The sequence below is a fragment of the Nanorana parkeri genome, unplaced genomic scaffold, assembly GCF_000935625.1.
Source record: "Nanorana parkeri isolate BGI_ZX_2015 unplaced genomic scaffold, ASM93562v1 scaffold183, whole genome shotgun sequence".
Taxonomy (NCBI): domain Eukaryota; kingdom Metazoa; phylum Chordata; class Amphibia; order Anura; family Dicroglossidae; genus Nanorana; species Nanorana parkeri.
The window spans coordinates 1,071,670-1,092,883 of record NW_017306451.1 but is presented as its reverse complement, the minus strand read 5'-3'; the positions used below and the strand labels follow the sequence as shown (position 1 = coordinate 1,092,883).

General features: G+C 41.0%; 1 protein-coding gene across 1 annotated transcript in view; it reads left to right on the top strand.

The window, feature by feature from the left end:
• Positions 1 to 1,236: 1,236 nt before the first annotated feature.
• PALM2 (paralemmin 2) overlaps positions 1,237 to 21,214 on the top strand; it is a 125,129-nt gene continuing 105,151 nt past the window's right edge. The window contains exon 1 of the mRNA XM_018555109.1: positions 1,237 to 1,495. Coding sequence (XP_018410611.1) covers positions 1,451 to 1,495 — 45 coding nt within the window. The 5' untranslated portion in view covers positions 1,237 to 1,450. The remainder of the gene's footprint in view (positions 1,496 to 21,214) is intronic.

The following is a 21,214-nucleotide window of genomic DNA, read 5'->3' as shown; positions in this document are numbered from 1 at the left end:
CGGCGGTGCAGCCGGAGCGGCCGCCCAAGGACCCAAGGCTTTGACAGGGGCCGACTGGACTGGGGGAGGTAATTTCCCCTTTGGTGGCATGTGGCAGGCCGGGCAGCACAAAGGCTGTCAGCGTGCTCTGCTGCTGCCGTCCTCCCGCCGTGGGGGGGCCATATACTGCCTGCAATGTACAGTATATGCCCTGAATACAACGCAGGCGGTTGTCACTGAGGAGATGGGGGGAGGGGAATTCATGGTTTGATGTGGGGGTGCCCAGAAGCTGCACACAGTGCTGTCATTTAATTTAATTGAAGGAATGGATTATAATAGGAAACATTACACTGTAATGTTCCCTATTATAATATATTTCTCTATCCCAGTGTTAGATATTAGCAAATATTAGCAAACGTTGCTAAGTCTTGAGTCCAGTGCGTTGCTAAGTCTGGAGTCCAGTGTGCTAAGTCATAAGTTCAATTTGTATACTGTTCTACATTGCTGTATAATGTATTGCTGGGATTTGTAGTCCCTTTACAGCTGGTGCAATTCTGCATTAGAGTGTATGCTCCTCATTACCGAGGCTGATATGACTGCCTCAGTGTTCTCCGTACAGCACTGCGGTATATGTCAGAGCTATATAAATGTATAATCATAGTGTGTGACTGTGGAGGGGGGGGGGGGGGGGGGCATTAGGTTTTTTCTTTGGGAGGGGGAAGGGGGGCCTGAGAAAATATCTTGCACCAGGGCCCTTTGTTCCTTTGGTCCGCCACTGAGCTGAACATTGTACCCCTATTAGTGGTAAATGGTTTGTCCCAACCCTCTATCTGCTTATTTTGCTGGACAGCTTAGTCTGTTAAAGAAAGTTGATAAATAACAGACTTACTGTTAGGATCACCAGGTAAAAATAAAAGAAAAAAAGCCTAATAAAAAGAAAACTAATGCAGCCACCACTATTACATTTTTGTTTGTATGTTTAGATACGCTTTAATATTGCCAATAAAGCACATTTTAGTGTGATGAGAACAAATGAATAGAAAAGTGCCAGTGCCGGTCTATGACATGTCAGGCTGTGTGCATTCAGCTTAGTCATTGGTGCTTTGTGTTTGTCTCTCCCTGGGAAGACATGTTGAACCATCTGTATGAGTGCAGTGCTAGTGATGGCAGTGCCCTATGGTGACTTGACACCACATAGGAGGAGCAATGTAGCTTAGCACGGTGAGGATGGAAAAGTGCTGCAGTCCATGACTCGGCTGGGCTGCCTGTGGAGCGCATACATGGTCTGTGACAGCAGCAGAAGCCGCACAGATGGGAAGCAGACAGGCACTGGTCCAGTGTGTGGAATGGTCTATGTCTGAGACACACTGAGCTGCCTCACAACTTAAGCACATTTAACACTACAGCCTACCTGGACTCATTTAAAGCCCTCTCCTAACATTTCATAAGCTTTTCTCCACGCTGAATTAGGATGGCGGAGGCAGAGTTGCACAGGGAACGCCTGCAAGCCATAGCAGTAAGTTAATTGTCTTCTCCTTGTCTCTTTTGTCTTTAAAATAACATAGTAACCGTTGCTGAATGGAAGCAGCACGTTTCACAGCAGCCTCCGCTTGGGATTCGGTGTTTACTGGAATATTGTCTGGGTTTGGGATTGCAGCTCCTGCATACACCTTCTCATCTGTACTGTGAATGGATCAAAACACAGGCACTACTAGAAGTTGACCTCTCAACTGTCCTTTATTTGCAGCGACTGGCCCTCATTTGGAAGCAAATCCCTCTGTCCCTCTTCCGTTGTACAGATATGATAAGATGCAACTCAACTACCAAAATTTTTATTTTGCACTAAATCCTTTATCGTATCTCTTAATGACCTTGTTTGCTACTTTGAAAAGCCTGTATAAGGGAGAAGTAACGGTGGGAAAAAAAAAAATTCTGCATTTAATCAATTATTTAAATTCTTAAAGACCATCTCCAGGCAAACTAAAAAAAAAGTACTCATGCAATAGGGCTATCCCTGCACTGCAATTGTTCTCACTTTTGTCTTGGGCACTGGAGTTAAGCAGATTTACTTACCTGATCCCTGTTCCTTTAGGCTGCTAGACCTGCCCCCACAGTCTATTCTGTCCTGGGCTCCAGTGGTCTAAGGACTGCTGACGTCATCACATCTTATGCAGGCTCTATAGACCTGCATTAGATGTGAGGATTCCAAGGGATATTCTACAGGCAGAACGGAGGGGAAGAAGAGGACAGCACTGACCGCTGGGGAGATCGAGGATCAGGTAAGTAAAAATGCTTTACTCTAGTCCCTAGAAAAAAACAAGCCCTTTCCCTTACACTGTGGCTGATAGCCTCACTGCAAGGTGCATTTTTTGTTTGCCTGGAGATGGGCTTTAGTGGTCTACATACCTGGGGGTGTGCCCATTGCGGAAATACATTGTGCTGGAAGGTGTCCCTCTTCATCATCCTATTTATCATGCCAATATGCTAAAATCTCATGTTGTTTAATGTCATTGTCATTTCAAAAGTTATTTTAATTGTTTTAAAGATGCACAGTCCCTTTAATAACAAAAGAAATGCTGCTTGTAAAGATTAGAAGCTTACCTGTCCCGCCACCCACACCACTGAGCTTTGTACTCTGAAGAACCTATAGCATACAATACACTTTCCATTGTGTTGGATGCCTGGTCCCCCACTGAGCGCTGTAGTTCCAGCCATCACCTGGACATCACATCACATCCAGACGTCACATCACTGCTGTGAACTGTAGTGATGTAGGAGCTGGCAGATCAAAACACAGAATGCAGAGGGAAAAAAGGCATCTGACACTCCCGGAAGTGTCGGAGGCTGATGATTGGCAGCCAAGGTGTTGGGACAGGTAAGTATTAATTCTTCCCTTTTTTTTAAAAGTTTTTATTCTTCGCTTTAAATCTGCAGCTTTCATCAAAATAATACTTGGTGATCCAGCCGTTAAGGTTGTTCAGGCACTTCCTGTTATAGGGTGACATCTGTCTCCTGATTGTGTGCCTGTGTTGTCATGTCACATGCACCCCTGATGGAGACTGCAAGAGGCTGTGCCCACACACATTGCACTGGCATGGTCCACTGTTGCCACTAATAAGAAGCTGGTCCAGGACAATGATGTGCCAACAGTAGAATGTTTGCAGACAGAGAGTAGCTGAAAAAGACTAGAGGAGTACAGCAGGTGGAAAAAAAAGGTTGAAAACAATATCTTATAGTATGAAAAAGAAAACATAGTGATTGATTATGATACACAGTGCTTAAATGTCATCCAGTGAGTTTGATTTGTTTAATTGTAAGGTGGATTGTATGGCTTCTGTAGAACACTTTGAGGATACATGCTCAATATTCTCTTATGTCAAGAAACAGGGTTAAGGGGACCTTCACAATAGAATGCCATGCTTTATGACACCTACAACTTGTTCTTGTTTACGGTATTATGCATTAGTCAGCCCCATGCTTTTGATATGCTGTAAGCCTATCTCCGGGGGGGGTAAAAAACCCTTTCAATAGGGCTTGACCAAGGGTTACCTGCTCGTTAATGTCTACGAAGCTGTGTAAAGGACTTTTACTTTCCTGCTCCCCGCTCCCCCAGCAATCAGCACTCACCTTGTCCCTCCTACACCCCAGCTTGTGAACCGTTGGTGTGCTCACGTATGATGTAGAGCTATGGACCCTGCATTGTACGTGATGAGGTCAGTGAGCCTCTGACTACCAGAGCATAGAAGGGAAGAGGCTGAGGGTGCCAGTCTTAGAGCCAGCGGGGATCAGGTAAGTAAAAGGTAAGTAAAAGTCCTCTACACAGTTACCCTAAACTGTAGCCCCGCTGCAAGGAGAGTTTTTTTTCTAAGAAATAGGCTTTAAATCCTTGGTTCTCAGCTAGTGGGTCACAACCCCATGTTCAGTGGGTCACCGCATGCCTTCCTCTTTTCTAGGTGAGGTGCCTCTCCTTTGAACAGCATTGTCAGTTCTCAGGCTCAGCGGCCATTCAAAATATGCTGCCCGATGCCGAGTGTCAGCTTGAGGTGGGGTGGGATGGGGCTATGGCCATTCATACCTGCATTGCTTACAGATACCTCAAATGTTCTGTAGAGTTGCCTGGACTGGAGTGACGTCACAGTCTGGCTCCCACCACCTCTACAGGGCACAAAAGGGAGTTGTACAAGCAATGCACATATGGATGGACCTCCATCACAGCACAGCAGCCCACACTGGACCCCAGGCTGAGGATCCACTCCAGTTCTCGTAAGGTAGGGAGACTCGGTGGATCTTAAAAAACATTTTTTTTTGGAGTGTGTATATGTGTGTGTGAGAATGCCTATGACTGTGTGAGATTGTGTCTGTGGTTGTGTGTGTCTGTCAGTGTTTTGAGGGCCCGTTCACACTAGTACAGTGCGTTAATCGCACAATCCCGTTCTCATGTGGGAGGTGTGTTGCATTGCCATTCATTTGAATGGCACCCCAAACGCACCTCACACCCACAGTTTGATCGCCCACACTGAAATGCGCGGTACCGCAATGCCGTGCGTTCCTACGCAGTGTGGCTTGGGTCATGACTTAATGACCAAGGACAAATATGAGTCCTGAGGGTACACAGGTTGAGAACCACTGCTTTAAATTCTTCAACAGTGTGATCTCCTTGACATAATTCCCAACTCTATTCCTGTCCATCTGTGAGTTTTGGTTTTCCCACCCAACTTTGTGTGTTCTAGCACTTCTTCTTTTAGCAATTGCTATGGTACAAACTTAGTACATACTAGCAAGAATATAAGACACCGTCAGGTGGTTTGACTGTTCGTGATCTGCCAGAAATAACTGCTTTAGATGATCTGGCCCTTTAAAGCGATGGTAGCTATTCTTATGTTATTCAAGTAATTATCAAAACTCAAGGTTTTGTCCATACGTTAGTCGTTACGCTGGCTGTGCACTAATAGATTTCTTTGTTTCAGCCGGCAGGATGGACAAAAGAAATCTGACAGATTCCTCCAACCACAGTAAACAGCGTGGATGGACGAATCCCCCTCCCGGCACGATATTGCATTCTGACAGCTGTCATCATATTTGAACACTTATTGCAGCTGATTGGCTGCAGCGACTGTTCAGCTGACAATTTTTGGCTCGGCTGCTTACTCAGTTGACTTTTGGCGGGGCTACCCTCTGTTAGAATTTCATCTGATTGAGCTTTAGTTTTATCCAACACTTATCCACTATAGAAATACCCTGTACTCTGAGAACAACGAGGGGCTGTATTGGTCACCCTGCACGCTACAATCTGTGTAATCTTTGCACAATCAACCTAAGATTTACCAGAACTATGGATTAGGAGGACCTGCCTATTATATCCAATCAGTTTGTTTCCAATCAGGCAGACACCTTTCTTTTCATAGTTGTTGGTAGATCTAAAGGAGATTGTAAAAGCAGATTGTAACATGTGTGGTGAGCCTATAACATTCCAAAAAGTCAAAATTTCCTCAGACATGCAACATTTTGGTTGATCCTTACAGTGGGGCTACCCCTGCACTGCAAGGGTTAACTGCTCATTCTAGGTGCTGAAATAAAAAAGGTATATTCACTCGATCCTCCCAGTTGCTTGGCTCTTAGACAGGTCCCTTTTGCCTTGCTCCCCCTCTGCTGCAGCAGTCTAGGCATCCTCGAGTCTTCAAGGATGAAGACTCGAGTCAGCCAAGCATGAGGGACATACTATTGCTGCCAGCTGCAAGGTTTAGGTGAGTATAACTTTATTTTAGCACCTAGACCAAAACGAGCACTTAACCCTTGTAGTGCGGGGTCAGCCCCACTGCAAGGGTTAAGAAAAGTTTTGCCCAGAGTTCTCCTTTAAGTTTTAATAATTTCATGTGCCTCCAACCTGCCCCTCTCCACACTCATTCCCTTGTGTGCTAGAGACTGAAATTGCATTCTACTGAGTGTTATTTTCTGTGTATGATCAGCTAATATCTATCTATCTATCTATCTATCTATCTATCTATCTATCTATCTATCTATCTATCTATCTATATAGATAGATACACATATATAGTATATGTATAATAAATACTGTAAATAAATAATAATATATTTTATTATTTCACAACAAACAGACACTCTGATCATGTCCACTCATTGTCACAGAGCCACATGATTCTGGTTGGATTATATACAATATACAGTATATACAGTGTATGGTCCTACTAAGACCACCCATATCACTTTTCAGTTGTGTCTCAAATCAATTATTAGCATCAATAATGCAAGACAAAAATAAGTGCGAACAAAAAAAAAAGCAAAACAATTACAGGCTTGTAGAAATGTGATACGTCAGATAATGCTGATAGAATGGTCCATTGTTTACAGCATTAATGATGGTTTCTGGCGGGGCTGGAGCGTGGCCGTTATCAGAAACATGCACACACACACACACACACACACAGTCTCACTGACTCCGTCCAAACTTTTTTTTATTCCTTTTTTTCTGTCTAGCCATTCCATGTGCAATAGCTTTATTAACAATATACATAAGTGCAGCCATACACGTTACAGATAGACAAGTATACAAGGTAGCCATTATAGGATGTGTATAGGGCAGGGGTAGGCAACCAGCTGCGGTGAAACTACAAATCCCTTCATGTCTTTGTGTCTGTGGCTGTAGCTGTCCTTACCGTTAATAGTTTTTCTGCCTGCACTGTGCACATCTTATGGACCAGGGGTGGGCAATTCCGGCCCTCCAGCTGTGCTTTAACTACAAATCCCTTCATGCCTCTGTAGCTGTGGCTGTAGCTGTCCTTACCGTTAATAGTTTTTGTGCCTGCACTGTGCACATCCTATGTACCAGGAGTGGGCAATTCTGGCCCTCCAGTTGTGCTTTACCTACAAATCCCTTCATGCCTCTGTAGTTTTGGCTGTAGCTGTCCTTACCGTTTATAGTTTTTCTGCCTGCACTGTGGACATCCCATGGACCAGGGGTGGGCAATTCTGGCCCTCCAGCTGTGCTTTAACTACAAATCCTTTAATGCCTCTGTAGCTGTGGCTGTAGAGGTCAGAGTCGTGCAATGCCTCATGGGGATTGTAGTTCCTAGTTCCACAGCAGCTGGAATGCTGTGTTTGCCTACTCCTGGTATAGGGTATGTGTATATTGGTATTACAATTTGGAGCAAGAAGGTCTGTTCCTAGGAATGTTCTGCTCAGGTTAATTCCACTGGATGGTAACCTTTTTAAGCTGCAGTATATTAGTATGCATGTGTTAAGCGTTGGTGACATTCTTAACATTGTTACTGTTTCAGAGGTCACATCACATACAGTAGTGGAGTACATTTTACTAGTGGAGTACATTTTACTAATGTCCTAGCAGGTGGCTTCACGATCATGCCACACATACCTTCATTTCTGTGTCAAAGCTTGCAAAGCAGGCGTTCACATAACTTTCACAGTTCATTTATGGCGAAGGCTGGTAGAAAGTGTGCTGGAACGTATAATGGTATGCTCCTTTCACACATGGGCATTTTCATTTCTGAATCCTAAAGCTGAACTCCAGAATTATCTTCAGTTTTGCACAGTTGTACAGGTCCCTCCCCTTTGCTGAAATTGTTTAATCTCATTTCATCGGGAGCTTCTTTCAATGTGCATTGGAAGCTGCAACAAGTCAAACAGAGCCCACCTAATTTTCTGGTAGGAGGACATCCAGTATCATCTAGCTCTGCCTCCCCAGCCTTACTGTCCTTGGCCCACCCCTTTCATTCATTGGATTTCAGTTCTTTCAACCATGGAGGCTCAGCATCACATGCAGGTGTTACCGAGGGTGGTCTGCTGTTATTAGGAAGCTATGTGGAGCCCTTTCCACCACCCATGGTCAGCCTGCATTGCATAAAGGAGCACGGAGACCTAGTGATGACAACAGAGTCGAAAATAATTAAAGGTTTTATTTAAAAAATTAGCATGTTGATGGGAGGCGGGGAAAAAAACAGGAAAGACAAATTGTAAGCAAATCAAAGCTTTAACCCTGTGACTGCCAGAGTCGTTTTTGCATTTGATTTTTTTTGCACACATGTTAAAACTCACATTTTAGGCCTGAAGATTACAGGTAGTTAACACTCCCCACCCCGAATTATATATTTTCTAAGGCAGAGACCTTCCACAATAAAATGGTGACAGTTGCAATTTCTTATGTCACAGGATATTTGCACAACTGTTTATGAAACCCATATTTTTAGTAAAAACAATGCATTGAAATTTTTTTTAGTGCACATAAACACAATACAATACCCAATTATAGGTAAAATATTACAGATGAGGTTGTGTTGAGTAAATACAGTAGATGCCAAACTTGTCAAATGCTAAAATTGCATGTGCCCATTAAACGGGGAGAACTTCAGTACCCAAAATAGTCCATAAGTGATGCCTTAAAATCATTTACATGTCATCATCAATCAGAATTGGGGAAATCGGGCCCTCCAGCTCTTTTGCTGAACTAAAAGTCCCATGAGGCATTGCAAGACTAAAAGTTATAGGCATGACTCCCAGAAGCATGTTGGGATTTGTAGTTAAAGCACAGCTGTTGCCCATCCCGGATTGAGAGGCCTTTGAATTATTGCTCTCACACCAGTGTTCAGAGCGATACGTGCACCCAATGTTGAAGGGTGATGGAAGGACACTGTGCGGCCCCCCAAAAAGCGTTTGTTTTATGACAAGAATCTTCAATAAATGAACATTTTGCAATCCTGAAAGGATTTTTGGCGTGCTGGTGACATCTATACACAGGTGCACCCAATGGACGCATTTAGGAACTTATATAGGGGCAGAGCGCTTTATCTAATTATAACATTGGTCGGTTTCCAGTCTTATACCCCACTCTCAGGCAAAGCAAGTTATGATTCTGATGAAGGGCGCTTGCCCCTGAAACACGTCAATCTTGGCTGACTGCGGCTGGTGGACGGTGATGTGACCAGAGGCAAGCGTGGTACATAGTCGGGGCGATACCATGTTGGGTTAACAGACAGTGTGGCCTCTTGTTTGTTGTTAAAGCGTGATGAAATTATGGTGGCCCTCTGTTCCCTTTTGTTTTCTATGATAATTATAATATATTTTATGGTGTTATTTAGTTTGTTTAATTTTATAACCTTTTTACCTTATTGCCATTTCTTTATTTTAAACTGCTAGATGGCTCAACATAATGATTTTTTTTTTAATGGGGCAGATGTTCTTCAGTGATTCTTTTTTCTCAAAAATCTTTCTTCCTGCAATTTTTTATTAGGTGTACCAAAGAAATTAGTTTGTAAAAAGAAATTTGGGTTTGTGTGAGCATGTTTTCCTGGCAAGAAGAACGACTTTGCAGTGTTGCTGGTTGGCAGCTGAGCGGTAGTACTGTTAGTGACGTTAAAATTTGGAGAAAAATCTCTGACTACACACAACACATATTTCAGGCAAGACTATGTATTTTGGCCGGCAGACTGCTGCGTTTGTATGGTTCTTGACTAGTTGAAATAAATAAGAGCTTTCATTACACATCCTGCAGATGCAGGGGATCTAGAGGTACTGCATCCTGTTCTACTTAAAATCCTTCATTAGCAGAAGTATGGTAGCAAGCCAGAACCATAAAATTGTAGCCAAGGTTCCAAGTGGCGTGTCTGTCTGGCAACAAAGTTGGAATTAAAGCATCAGACTAGTTCCATGTATGCATAATTCATCTGTAATACGCAGGGAGGAAAGGCAACCCGAAGAATATCTTTTCACTAGAAATGCTAAAGAACAAAGCAAAATTCCATTTTAAAGCTGAATATAGTTATAGAGGTTTAATGCGTGCAATAATAACTAAGTTGCAAGTAGGAATTCAATATTCGTAGTTATTTAATGGCTCTTGTCGTAAAATTCAACCACAAGATAAACCGGTGTTATATGTCTGGTTCTACTAAATATCTGTTTATTACTTTGATAGTTAAATCTGGGCTGAAGCCAACAAATGATAATAATCTCAAACAATCTGCACTCCTAGTCCTCAAACACAAACCCTCAACAGCAGCTGTGCAAAAAAGACCCCAAAAGCCTTTCCAATCATTTCTACATGAAGCCAACAAACTGGCTAGTAATGTGCAATTCAGTACATGTGTACTGCCTACTGTTATCCGAGGCTGCTAACCCTAAGTGCCCATTCACACCAGAGGCAGTGCGTTCCGGCCCGATTCTAGCCAGAACGCACTGCCTCGCTTTGAGCTGCCCGTCACGATCGTGCACGCAGCATGGAGCTGTATGTGCCGGCTTTTTCTCGTGTGATTGAAGCCTTAGTGGGCAAGGAAGCATAAAAAAGAATTTAATAGGTATGCAAACAGCACTAAGAAACCAACAGAGGTTCGAGCCTTCCTCCACTGCACTGCACAAAGTGTTTTGTATTGCTGTTGTGTCACTGAGCCTTTCCCTAACGTCCTGTCCTGGTGACTAGTCTGTCAACGGGACAGGAAGTGATAGGAAATATTCAGGGTACACAAACATCAATAAAATATCAACAATGGTTCTTGACTTCTCCCATTCTACTTTAAAAAAAGTGTTTTTATTGCTGTTTTGTCCTTGTTAGAGAGAGATGTTCCCTAACTTCCTTTCTTTGTGTCAAAGTTGTTATCGGAACAGATGATGACAAAGGGGACACTAGTAGAAGTATTAAAGTGACACTAAGCTTAAGAGTAAACCTTAAAAGTGCTTTTGGGTACCTTAACCATTACCAATACTGGACCTTACTTATGCATCACTTCTCTGCAGATTCTCTAATCATCTCTGAATTGGTGCTGACATTGTCCTTCCTTCTGGAGGGTGGTTACTTTTGTTCCCCATGGGCCCTCTGTGATGTTAAGTAGCCACCGCTCCAAGCTCGCTTCTGTGATGGACTACTATCTCAATATAAATTAGTAAACTGAACATGAGATTGTTGTCCATCCTGGGAGCGAACTTGGAGCGGTGGTTACTTTACAACACACACAGGGAGCATGGGGAACAAAAGTAGCCCCCCTCCAGAAGGAAGGACAGTGTCAGCACCAAGTCAGAGATGATTTGAGGATCTACAGCTGAGTTATACACAAATAAGATACATTTTTGTTAATTGTTAAGGTATTTGAAAGCATTTTTACAATTTAGTGTCACTTTAACTTGACAGTTTCTAACTCTCTATGCTCTATCCAAAAAAAGAGCTGGAATACCATTTTAAGTCTATGTAGGGAGTAAATGAATAAGCACTTTTATTTTATCTTTCTGCATACTTGTGAACAGACTAACGGGTGTATTGTTGAATTCCCAAAGACATCACACGCCATCCATCACTCAAGGATACTGATAGCTTGCTTGGGTTAACCATTTCAGTTTGGTACTTCTCCCTCGGTTTTTCTTCAGGCAACATGTCTCATTAACAATTCACTCTTCTTGATGTCAGAGCTTTGGGGGAAATATAATACATATGAATGAAAGTGTCTGAAAGAATTCTGGTGTTGTACTTGGCAATCATAGTCTCATTTAACCTGCTTACAGTGCATGGGTGGGGAAGAGGATTAGTTGATAGGTAAATGGCAACAAAATTATTCTCTGAGATACCTTCAGTTATAAGACTTATAAGGATATTTTGGGCATACATTGCGCACAGAATTTTTAACAGTGAACCTTTAAAAGGAGAATGTATTATATGTGCATGCCTTTGTATTGCCACAAATAGAAATGGACAGTGGAAATGGATAATACCTTTGCTTTTATGCTAAAACAAGAATGCTCACTGGTCATACACTTGCTATGTTTCGGAAGTAATGCTCTTCAAGTGAACAAATAGAAAAGGTCTTTTTAAATAAACATCCTGACTTTTCTAACAGAGGTGTATATTTGAAAACCTTCTATCATCCAAATGTGTGTTTTATATCTAGCATAGTGTCTGTTTAAGCTGTTACTTGATCTCCAGTATATCCCCTCATGTTCCCTTCCGCAGACTTCAGGCATACCGTTAGGTTCATTTGCTTTTGCCTAAACTGTTCACTGTGCCTCTGGTTGGTGGTTATATAGGAAGCTTCAGAACAATATTTCTGAATAATGCAATATGCTGTCATTGTGGTAAATAATGAAAAATAGTGGTAAGCAATGACCGATATTAACAGTGTAGTGTTACAATGAAAGGCATATTATAATAAGGCATACTAAGGTGACAGAAGTTGTGTAGAAGCCTTCTCTGTTTCTTCCTTTCCCCCTCATTAAAATCCTAATGAATATTTAAAAAAAAAAACTTTCTGTCTTTATCAAATATGTTATTTTGGACCCAATGATGTCATCGCTGGGTCTCTGTGTTTCTGTATGCAATGCAGGCAGAAGGCAGGCAAGAGGAGCTGGCAGGGTGTTGAACATAGCTTCCTGAAAACATCACAGCACTCAGTACTACTCTTAAGAGTCCTCAGTCCTGATGCAAGCAGTGGGCTGGGTCTTGGGAGGAGTTATGTAAATATCAAACTATCTTGATGGGTGAATGTCAGTCTGAAGTTAATATCCTAAATTAGGGGCTTATGTGTGGTTCTTCAGTGCCTTAAGGTGCCCATACACCTTACGATTATCTTACGATAATCGTATGCGATCGTTTTCGTACGACAATCGTAACGTGTGAATAAAGTGCCCGACCGATAGTACTGTACAATCGTACGACTTTTGACGGTCAAGCATGTTTGAAAACTTTGGTCGATCGTACGATGTTCGCATGGTTGGTGGTGTTTCCGTCCGTCAAAAGCCGTACGATTAACACTGCGCATGCGCAAATGAAAATAATTGCGGTCAATTACCGCAAGTCGTCCAGGTGTTTTTTTTAAACTACCGCTGATTGAACCTTTCGATAATCGGGGCAGGATGGGGCGAAAATCGTACGACGGTTCGATCATCGGACGAAAAGTTTTGTCCGATAATCGTAAGGTGTATGGGCACCTTTAATCATAAGAGATGTGATACATGCCTATCAGCAAATACATTAAAATGTATTTAACAGTCTAGTTGTTTCCAAAAATGTTATGTTTTGACTTCTAGACTAAGTTCTGCCCAACTTTCAATTATTGCATTTCAGTGGCCAGTAAGGACACTCGTATTGGACAGCATGCCGGGCTCAGCTCAGAACTTTGGCAAGTCAAGTAACAAAATTAAATGAAGTAAGAGGTGCAGTATCTCTCATATGCAAAGATTGCTGGTCTCTTACAGTTTATCATATAATACACCCTATAAATAAAGCAGGGTGATCTGGCAGCAGAGCTTATTTTCAAGTGCTTCGCTTTTACAAATATAAAACTTCCCTCATTGCAAAATATATATTTATTCAGCTTCATAGCCGCAATTACAGATGTCTTCATTGAGGGCGTGAATAGCCAAGTTTCCGTGTTTGCTGATGATACTAAAATTGGGAGGGTAATAGACGTTATAACATTACAGGAGGACCTGGATAAAATAGGGGAGTGGGCAACTATATCTCAGATGAGGTTTAATGTTTGAAAATTTAAAGTAATGCATTTTGGGGTTAAAAATAGGCAAGAAGAATACACATTATTGGGAACTCCTCTAGGGAAGTCAGAAATGGAAAAATATTTGGGGTCATAGTAGACCACAGATTGAACAATAGCTTGCAATGCCAGGCTGCGGCAAACAAAGCGATCAGAATACTGTCTTGTATTAAAAAGGGAATGTACTGTAGAGACAAGTCTATAATTCTGCCACTTTAAAGATCACTAGTTCGGCCTCATCTGGAGTATGTGGTCCAGTTTTGGTCACCAATCCACAGAAAGGATGTCCTGGAGCTGGAGAGAGTCCAGGGAAGGGCAACTAAACTAAGGGGATGGAGGACCAAAGCTATGAGACAAGGTTACTAAATGTAAACATGTTCACGCAGGAAGTGAGGAGATTAAGGGGGGACATGATTTTGATGTACAAAATGTTTAGTGGTGATGGCCACATCAGCAATAAACATTTTACGGTAAACTCCATAACAAAGACTAGAGGCCATCACCTAAAATTGGTGGAGCAAAGATTTAACCACAAGGGGCGTAGGGGCTTCTTCTCAGTTAGAGCGGTTATGGTTTGGAACTCGCTGCCACAAGCAGTGGTATCAGCTGAGAGTGTTGAATCATTCAAAAAGCATTTGGGCAACTTCCTCAGAGATCGTAACATACAGGGGTATGTTGTAAAAACAAGATCATACAGGGACTCGTACACACGTATACACATGCAGAATTACATACACGCAATAGGTTGAACTTGATGGACCTGTGTCTTTATTCAACCTCAAATACTATGCAAACTATGTAAACTCTGGAAACTGTGAATACATATGTAACAGATCCATGTAACTGATGTTTTCTAAACATTTGCAGACCACTTAGCAAACAGTTATACATCACAATTCGTTAAAGTTCTCATTTAGGGTTAAAAATATACTGCCTTCTTTCCACAGTTCATTTTATCTGGTTACCTCATGCTATATTATTTTTAAACCAGACTTGTTACATAGTGTTAGCCATAGAAGTGGAGCCATAGGATTTTAGACAGATTAGCAGCAGTAACTGCCAAGCCTTCTAACACTCCAAAGGATGTCTGCATTTCAAAGACTGGTATCTGATCCCTGGACTCCAGAAACAAGTTAATTATTGTTAAAGTGTATATATATATATTATAGTAAATAAAGCAGCAGCACAAGTATGGTCTTCTTAAAATGGTTTATATAATTTAAGTGACACTAAACTCAGGAGTTAAACCTTAAAAATGTGTTCAAATACCCAACTATTAATACTGGACCTTATTTGTGCACAACTGGGATGTATATCCTCAAATGATCTCTCAATTGGTGCTGACACTATCCTTCCTTCTGGAGGGTGGCTACTTCTACTTTTGTTCCCCATGGTCCCAGTGTGTGTTGTAAAGTAGTCAGATGATCGGGAAGTGAGCTGATCGGTGAATGTTTCTGCTCACTTCCCGATTGATAGAGCTGACCTGTGACAGTTTAATTGTCACAGGTCGGCTCTAACTATGAGGATGAGTGAAAATCACATAGTACTCCTTTTAAGTACTAATGTAATACCAAACAACCTGGATAGTAATTTATATTCTTTGTCAGTGCCACAGGCAATAGTGGGCTTAACAGAAGACCAGGTGAGCAAAGTGCCTTGGGTAGCAACCCTCAGGGGAAGAAGGAGATCTTTTAAATAATCAGTTGCTGATAGATGGTTCCACCTTTTTCAGAGCAGCTTGGGGTATAACTATTCACATTTATTCACATTTATTCACATTTATTCTTACTTTATTAATTTAATTAATTTAATTTATTACTAAATTTTATTTTTTATTTTTCCAGAAGCGCAGATTTATTTGTTTACATTCGCTGATAGATTGTAGGTGGCATAGCCGGCAGCATTACAGTATGACGGTAATGGTTATAGTTTCTTAGTGAGCTTGTTAAAAGCAGAATGGGCAGACAGACTGGAAGTGCATGTATTGAAGTTTTCCTTCCCAGATTTCCCTTACATTTGTTGAGGTGATACATCACATACCTCTTCTTAAGTCGCATAGAAAAAACACAACTCTGCTTGATTGGCCCCATCCTTTACTTGGATTAATTTCCCCAACTGTAATGAGTTAATGGTTTTAAAATCTTTCATGAAACTGAGCTGTCTCCATAGCAGTAAGTTAGCCTCTGATTGACCGAAGGTAGGTAGCTTCCTTACCCACAAAGAACCCAGGTATATTAACAGGTAATAGAGAGAGAGAAGAAGCATGGAAGCAGGAAACAGATAGATATATAGAAGGCATATTTCACTGCTGAGGCCAGGGATAGCAGGGTTACCTATATATGTATCACTGCTTCTATATATTTAGGGGTTGGGAGGAAGGAGGTTGGGAGTAAGAAGAACCACATTAGACATCTTTGCAAAGCAAAAAAGATTTCCCCTGGCTATAGACTGTATACATTAGGTGTGATCGCTACCATTGTACAAAGTAGGCAACCTAGAAAGGCAGAAGACCTTATATAATATGGCTTAAAGTGCAAACTGTCATGTTGACCATGGTACCATTACCATTCATGTAAAACATTTCTGTTTATAATGCATTTTTCACTGTTTGCTATCACCCAACAGACATGTCAACACATTGTAATCCACACCACAAGGAGCTATTCACACTTCAAATCTGCTAATGGTGCCCAGATGACATTATATAATCAAGTCAGTGTTTTCACATGATCTAATAGGGTGTCTCCAGCAATAAGGATGGGCAGGATTTAGCTTGCCAAAAATATGCTTTAAAAAACTGAATGTGAAAAGCTCCAGAGGAATAGACATACTCTAAAACAGTGCCCATTTGAATATTTTTTCAAGATTTCCAAAATGTTAAGCTTGATCAGCCTGGCTATTTTCATGCTTTCTATATCACATTCTACAATATATCTTTTTTTTTGTAAATACACCTGCTTCATGACTTATGGATTAGACAGTGGTATAGTTTGACAACATAATGCAGTTGTGCAAATTCAACAATTATTTTATTTTGTATCGCAAAATGTATTTAGCCCCCACACTCTTCAACCCATAAGTTGGTTTTCCTAACAATCTATCACACTACACTCTGTCCACATAACTTGCACCACCTTCCCTTATCGGTTTGAAGCTCAGTTCAAACCTGCGTGATGTGACATCAAACGTACATTAGAGCACTTTTTTACACGTGGTACCGTGTGTAGCACTAGGTTAGCCCATTCATTTAAATAGATTGCCTATCACATTTAAATTGCACCAAAGAAGTCCAGGACCCTTTTTTTTTTATCACATCACACCACAATGCTTGGTAATAAGCTGCCATGTGTGATGGCCAGGCGCGTTGGGATGGGATTAAGAAATGCAAGCATTGCAGCACACCTAACTTTCTCACACACAAACTTGTGTGATGTAAGAATGCCTACATTCCTGTGCCACATAGATGTGTATAAGACATTAGGCATGATTTTGGCGAGGGAACAGATCGGTGAAGAATGAAGAAGTGATCTTTATTTATCAACAGGGAAGATCAGTGAGCATATATTTCTTTTTCTCCATAGCCCCCTATATGGAAAAGCCAAATTACCAAATTTCTTAAAATATGAAGTGCTTTTTGTCAGTTCAGTGTCTGTGATAATGGACAGTGAAAATATATACTTTGATATCTGATACATTGCTATTTGAAATTAATTTTGGTTTAGCAATCTCAAAGACTTCCACTGCTACATTTGGTGAAAATAAATGCGATTACAATGTAACTAAAGAAGCTACTATGTACTGTTTTCCCTACAGCAGCCTTTTTTAACCAGGGTGTGGTTGGAACCCTGGTGTGCCTTCTGACTTCCTCAGGAGTGCCTCAAAATTTTGTGGTAGTGGGACTGTGATGTGAAGGGGGGAATGGAGACTGAGGTGAAAGGGGCTCCTGATGTAATGGGGGAACTCTGATATGAAAGAGGGGCTCCTAATTGAAGGGGGGCTACTGATGCAAAGGGTGACTCTGATGTAAATGAAGGACCTTGATTTGAAGGAGGCACTTCAATATCAAGGGGAGCCCACTTTTTGTGTGGGGTCCCCCTTAAAATCTATGACATTTTAGACTGTGGTGCCTCGAGACTTTACATACTATTAAAGGGTGCCGTGACTAAAAAAAGTTGAGAAATGCTGCCCTACAGTATCAAAATACACCAATGCTGAGGCAGTTATCCAAGTAGGTTAATATAGTACTGAAACCATCTAGAGACTTAGACTTCTCCTGGGAAATAATCACTGAGCGCTTGTTTAGTATTTGATTAGCCTTAAAGTAGTGGTGCCTGATGGCCTGGGTTAGTAGCAGCATGAGAAACTTCTCTGGTATCTTTCTAGCGCAGCCAGAATATGCAAAGCCTGAGGCATGCAGTGAGCAACTAGCAATCTGATGTGTTTACACAGATGACTTTCATTGGAGACCCTCTGCTGTGTGCCAGCTTTATTTATCATCATCATCATCTGGACAGAACTGTTAGGTGGGTGGAGGCATGCAGCACCAAATAAGACTAAATATAGCTGCAAGTGCTCAGACAATGCCAGGGACTAGTAAACAGAGGCTCTACAAGGAGCTAATGGCTTGGAGTAGTGCTCAGGTTACACATGTGTAGAGTTCATTATGTTTATTTTACAAGATGTGCTTGTGTCTTAATTTTACATTCTGGTTTTAGTTATAACACTAAGCAGTGAAAGGTTTTCGTATGTGCCTTAGAGGGAAAGCTTGTTACTTTTTAAATCAGGATTTAATCCTCTTGTCTGCGTGCGCTGTTTTGGTGGCTTTTCTTGCAAAATCAACTATAGCTAACTCACATTTAACAAATGCTGTTTTCACAATTTCTTATGTTAGCTTTAGGTCCAATTTACACTATAAATGTCAGTCAAAGTACCGCAGCGCTGAATACTGAAAAATGGCCTGGATGGGAAGGGGGTTTAACACCGCGGATGTCAACTGGTTAAGCTTTGCTTAAAATGCCAATTGACCAAGTGACCAATGTTGAAGCAAAAAGTTCTTATAAGTCTTTTGCAAGCATTTTCTTATTTGCTCTCCTAAATCTTGACTGGCCTGTAGTTCTTGTTGTTTGCATGTTGGCCTTCCATTCCTTATACAACTGCATCTGAAAGCCGCCTTCCCTGGCTTCTACCTGATTTCTAAGTATCTTCCTGCTTCAATATCTGCCTATCAGGTATGTACTTTCCTTTAATAACCCAGTGGGGAAACTTGAAGCTGACGACCTGGAAGTGTCATGTGGAAAAAAAGTTCTTCATGAGGGTCCCTATGGAAGACTGGGAACACCTGAAACTCCAAGCCTCAAAAATTCCATTCATACCATTGATGATAAACTGATTGATGATAGACCTAAACTGTGGGAGTGAACCTCTCAAGTATGTTTGTGAAGCATGCTGGGCTTTCTAATAAGAAAGCCCAGTGCTTACTATTACACCGTCTGGAAGTCTGTTAGTCTGTTAGGTTAGGACTTTGTTATTTCTGCTAATTAGAAAGAGGGTGGGTGGGTGTCCCTCTATCTCATGCAAGTCTTTAGCACATCAGCTGATGAATATTGCATAGAACTCAACCTGATAGAAAGTAGATTAAAAATTTAAATTATACAATATTTCCTGATTACCTCTAATTCAAAGGAAATCATTTAAAGTCTTAACAGAACTACTAAAAATCTTGGATCTTATCAAACTTCATTGTCTGGTTTTACCTCCCTGTGGATTCCAGTCACTTTCAGCTTCTTAAAAGCAATGTGGGAGTCTCTGCCTGCTAGAATTACATTATCAATTCAAGTGACTCTTGCACAGTGTACAGCACACCCTCTGTGTTGCCGTGGTTGGCAAGATAACAAGGAGTAACAGATTTTTGGCCTTTTTAGAAAATTATAGCTGGCTGTAAACTGGAATGGAAAGAAAATTTTAATAACAGTAAATTGCAAAAGTGTAGAAATTGCACAGAAGTTTTAACAAAGTGGCTTTTTTTTTTTTGTTAAAGCATTTAACATATTAAACATATTTTGACATGTTAAGTTGGTTAGAATTGCTCAATAGAGAATAAAGGCCAAGTAACACACGTATTTTAATAAATGCATAGCATAGACTCACATCGGTGCCCCAGTTTTCCAGCAACTAGCATTGGAGCTGGCGGCTATTACCAGTGACAACATACAATTCATGGTGTTACTTAGTCCCCCCATGCTATCTATGTACTGTAATTTCAAAGCCTTACTGGAAACTGCATTAAAGTGCTTCCTCTGTGCCAGATGCTGTCAAAGATGTAGATAGCAGGAGGGGGGCTTAGGGACACCATGCATGTTGTTGCTGGTAAGTGGCTGGCAGTTTCCAATGCTGGTTGCTGCACAACCCAAGTGTTGACAGAAGTCAAATATGTTGCTATGCATTTATCAAGGTACATGTGTTATATGGATGTTTATAGAGTAATTCAAGGGTAAATTTCCACTTTAATACCTTTCATAGATACGTTTCCAGATGGTTTACTTTCTCAGGCTGACTACATTTAAAATAAAGTTATTATGGTGCAAGCTATCTTTGTTTCTAGTAATTTAATTGTCTTATGTTTTTAGCAGATGCACATTTAACATGTGTAAGAACACCTGCTACATGGTGTCTTGGCTGGCACAGATTGAGCGGGCAACCCAGGGGAAAACGTCATTCTATTTATTATAAGCCAGTTGAAAGTATAACCCAAAAGTTGAAAAAAGGAATCCCATAGCTCTCCTCTGAACTAGGACATAGCACAGCTGAACCTTCTCAGAGCAGAAGATATCTACACGTCTAATTCCATCATATATCCAGACAATATGGGGATTTGTCCTCATTTTAGAAATAAATGGCACTAAAATATCAGGTTGTGCCAGTGCTATAAACCAGTGGTTCTGAATGTACAGTTGGGCATGCGGCATAAAGGAATGATTTGCATGGCTCCGCATACTGTAAGATGAGAAATAAAACTAAAAAATTTTCTGTTTGTGTTGGATATGATGTATAAAAACCTTCTGTTCTAAGAAGGCCTGACCGTGCTATGTAAAACATGGCAAAGATAACCTGTTTTTTCACTAAGATTGTTTATTGAGCCATTCAGCTCAATAGATTTCCAACTGTGCACTTGCAGAACATCCAATTTATATAGATATCCCATGTTCTAGGCAGAAATTTACATACATGAGTATGTGTGATGCTATCTGCAGGTCTTTCAGATAAAGCTAATTTTTTGTTTTAGGGTTGGTAGTTTTGGAAGGTAGGTTATATCTTATGAATGTTAAGTTACATCAAAACATCCTGGTTAAAGGAGATTTTGCTAATTTATTGCGTTGTTAATCTACTTTTTTACTGAACATTTGATAAATGAGGGATTTTATCTGAAATTAGTTAAAGGGAAGAATTCATCCCTCACTCAAACTTTTTATTTTAGAAAGATTGCTGTGATGTCACTGTAGCATGACAAACTGATGTGCAGCTGAATTGTCTAGTTACCAATGGTTCGTGATTGTATAATGAAGACACACGTCTGTGTGCTTAGCAGTGACGTTACTTTAGCAGCACAAAGGAGCGATTCATGTTGGCAGCCCTCTCACCATAGTAAATAAACTTGCATTAGCTTAAGGCACTTCTGGATAGCATTGTACGCCTCCAGATCCCCAAAGAATTTTCCTCTCATTAAAACCTCTTCCCCG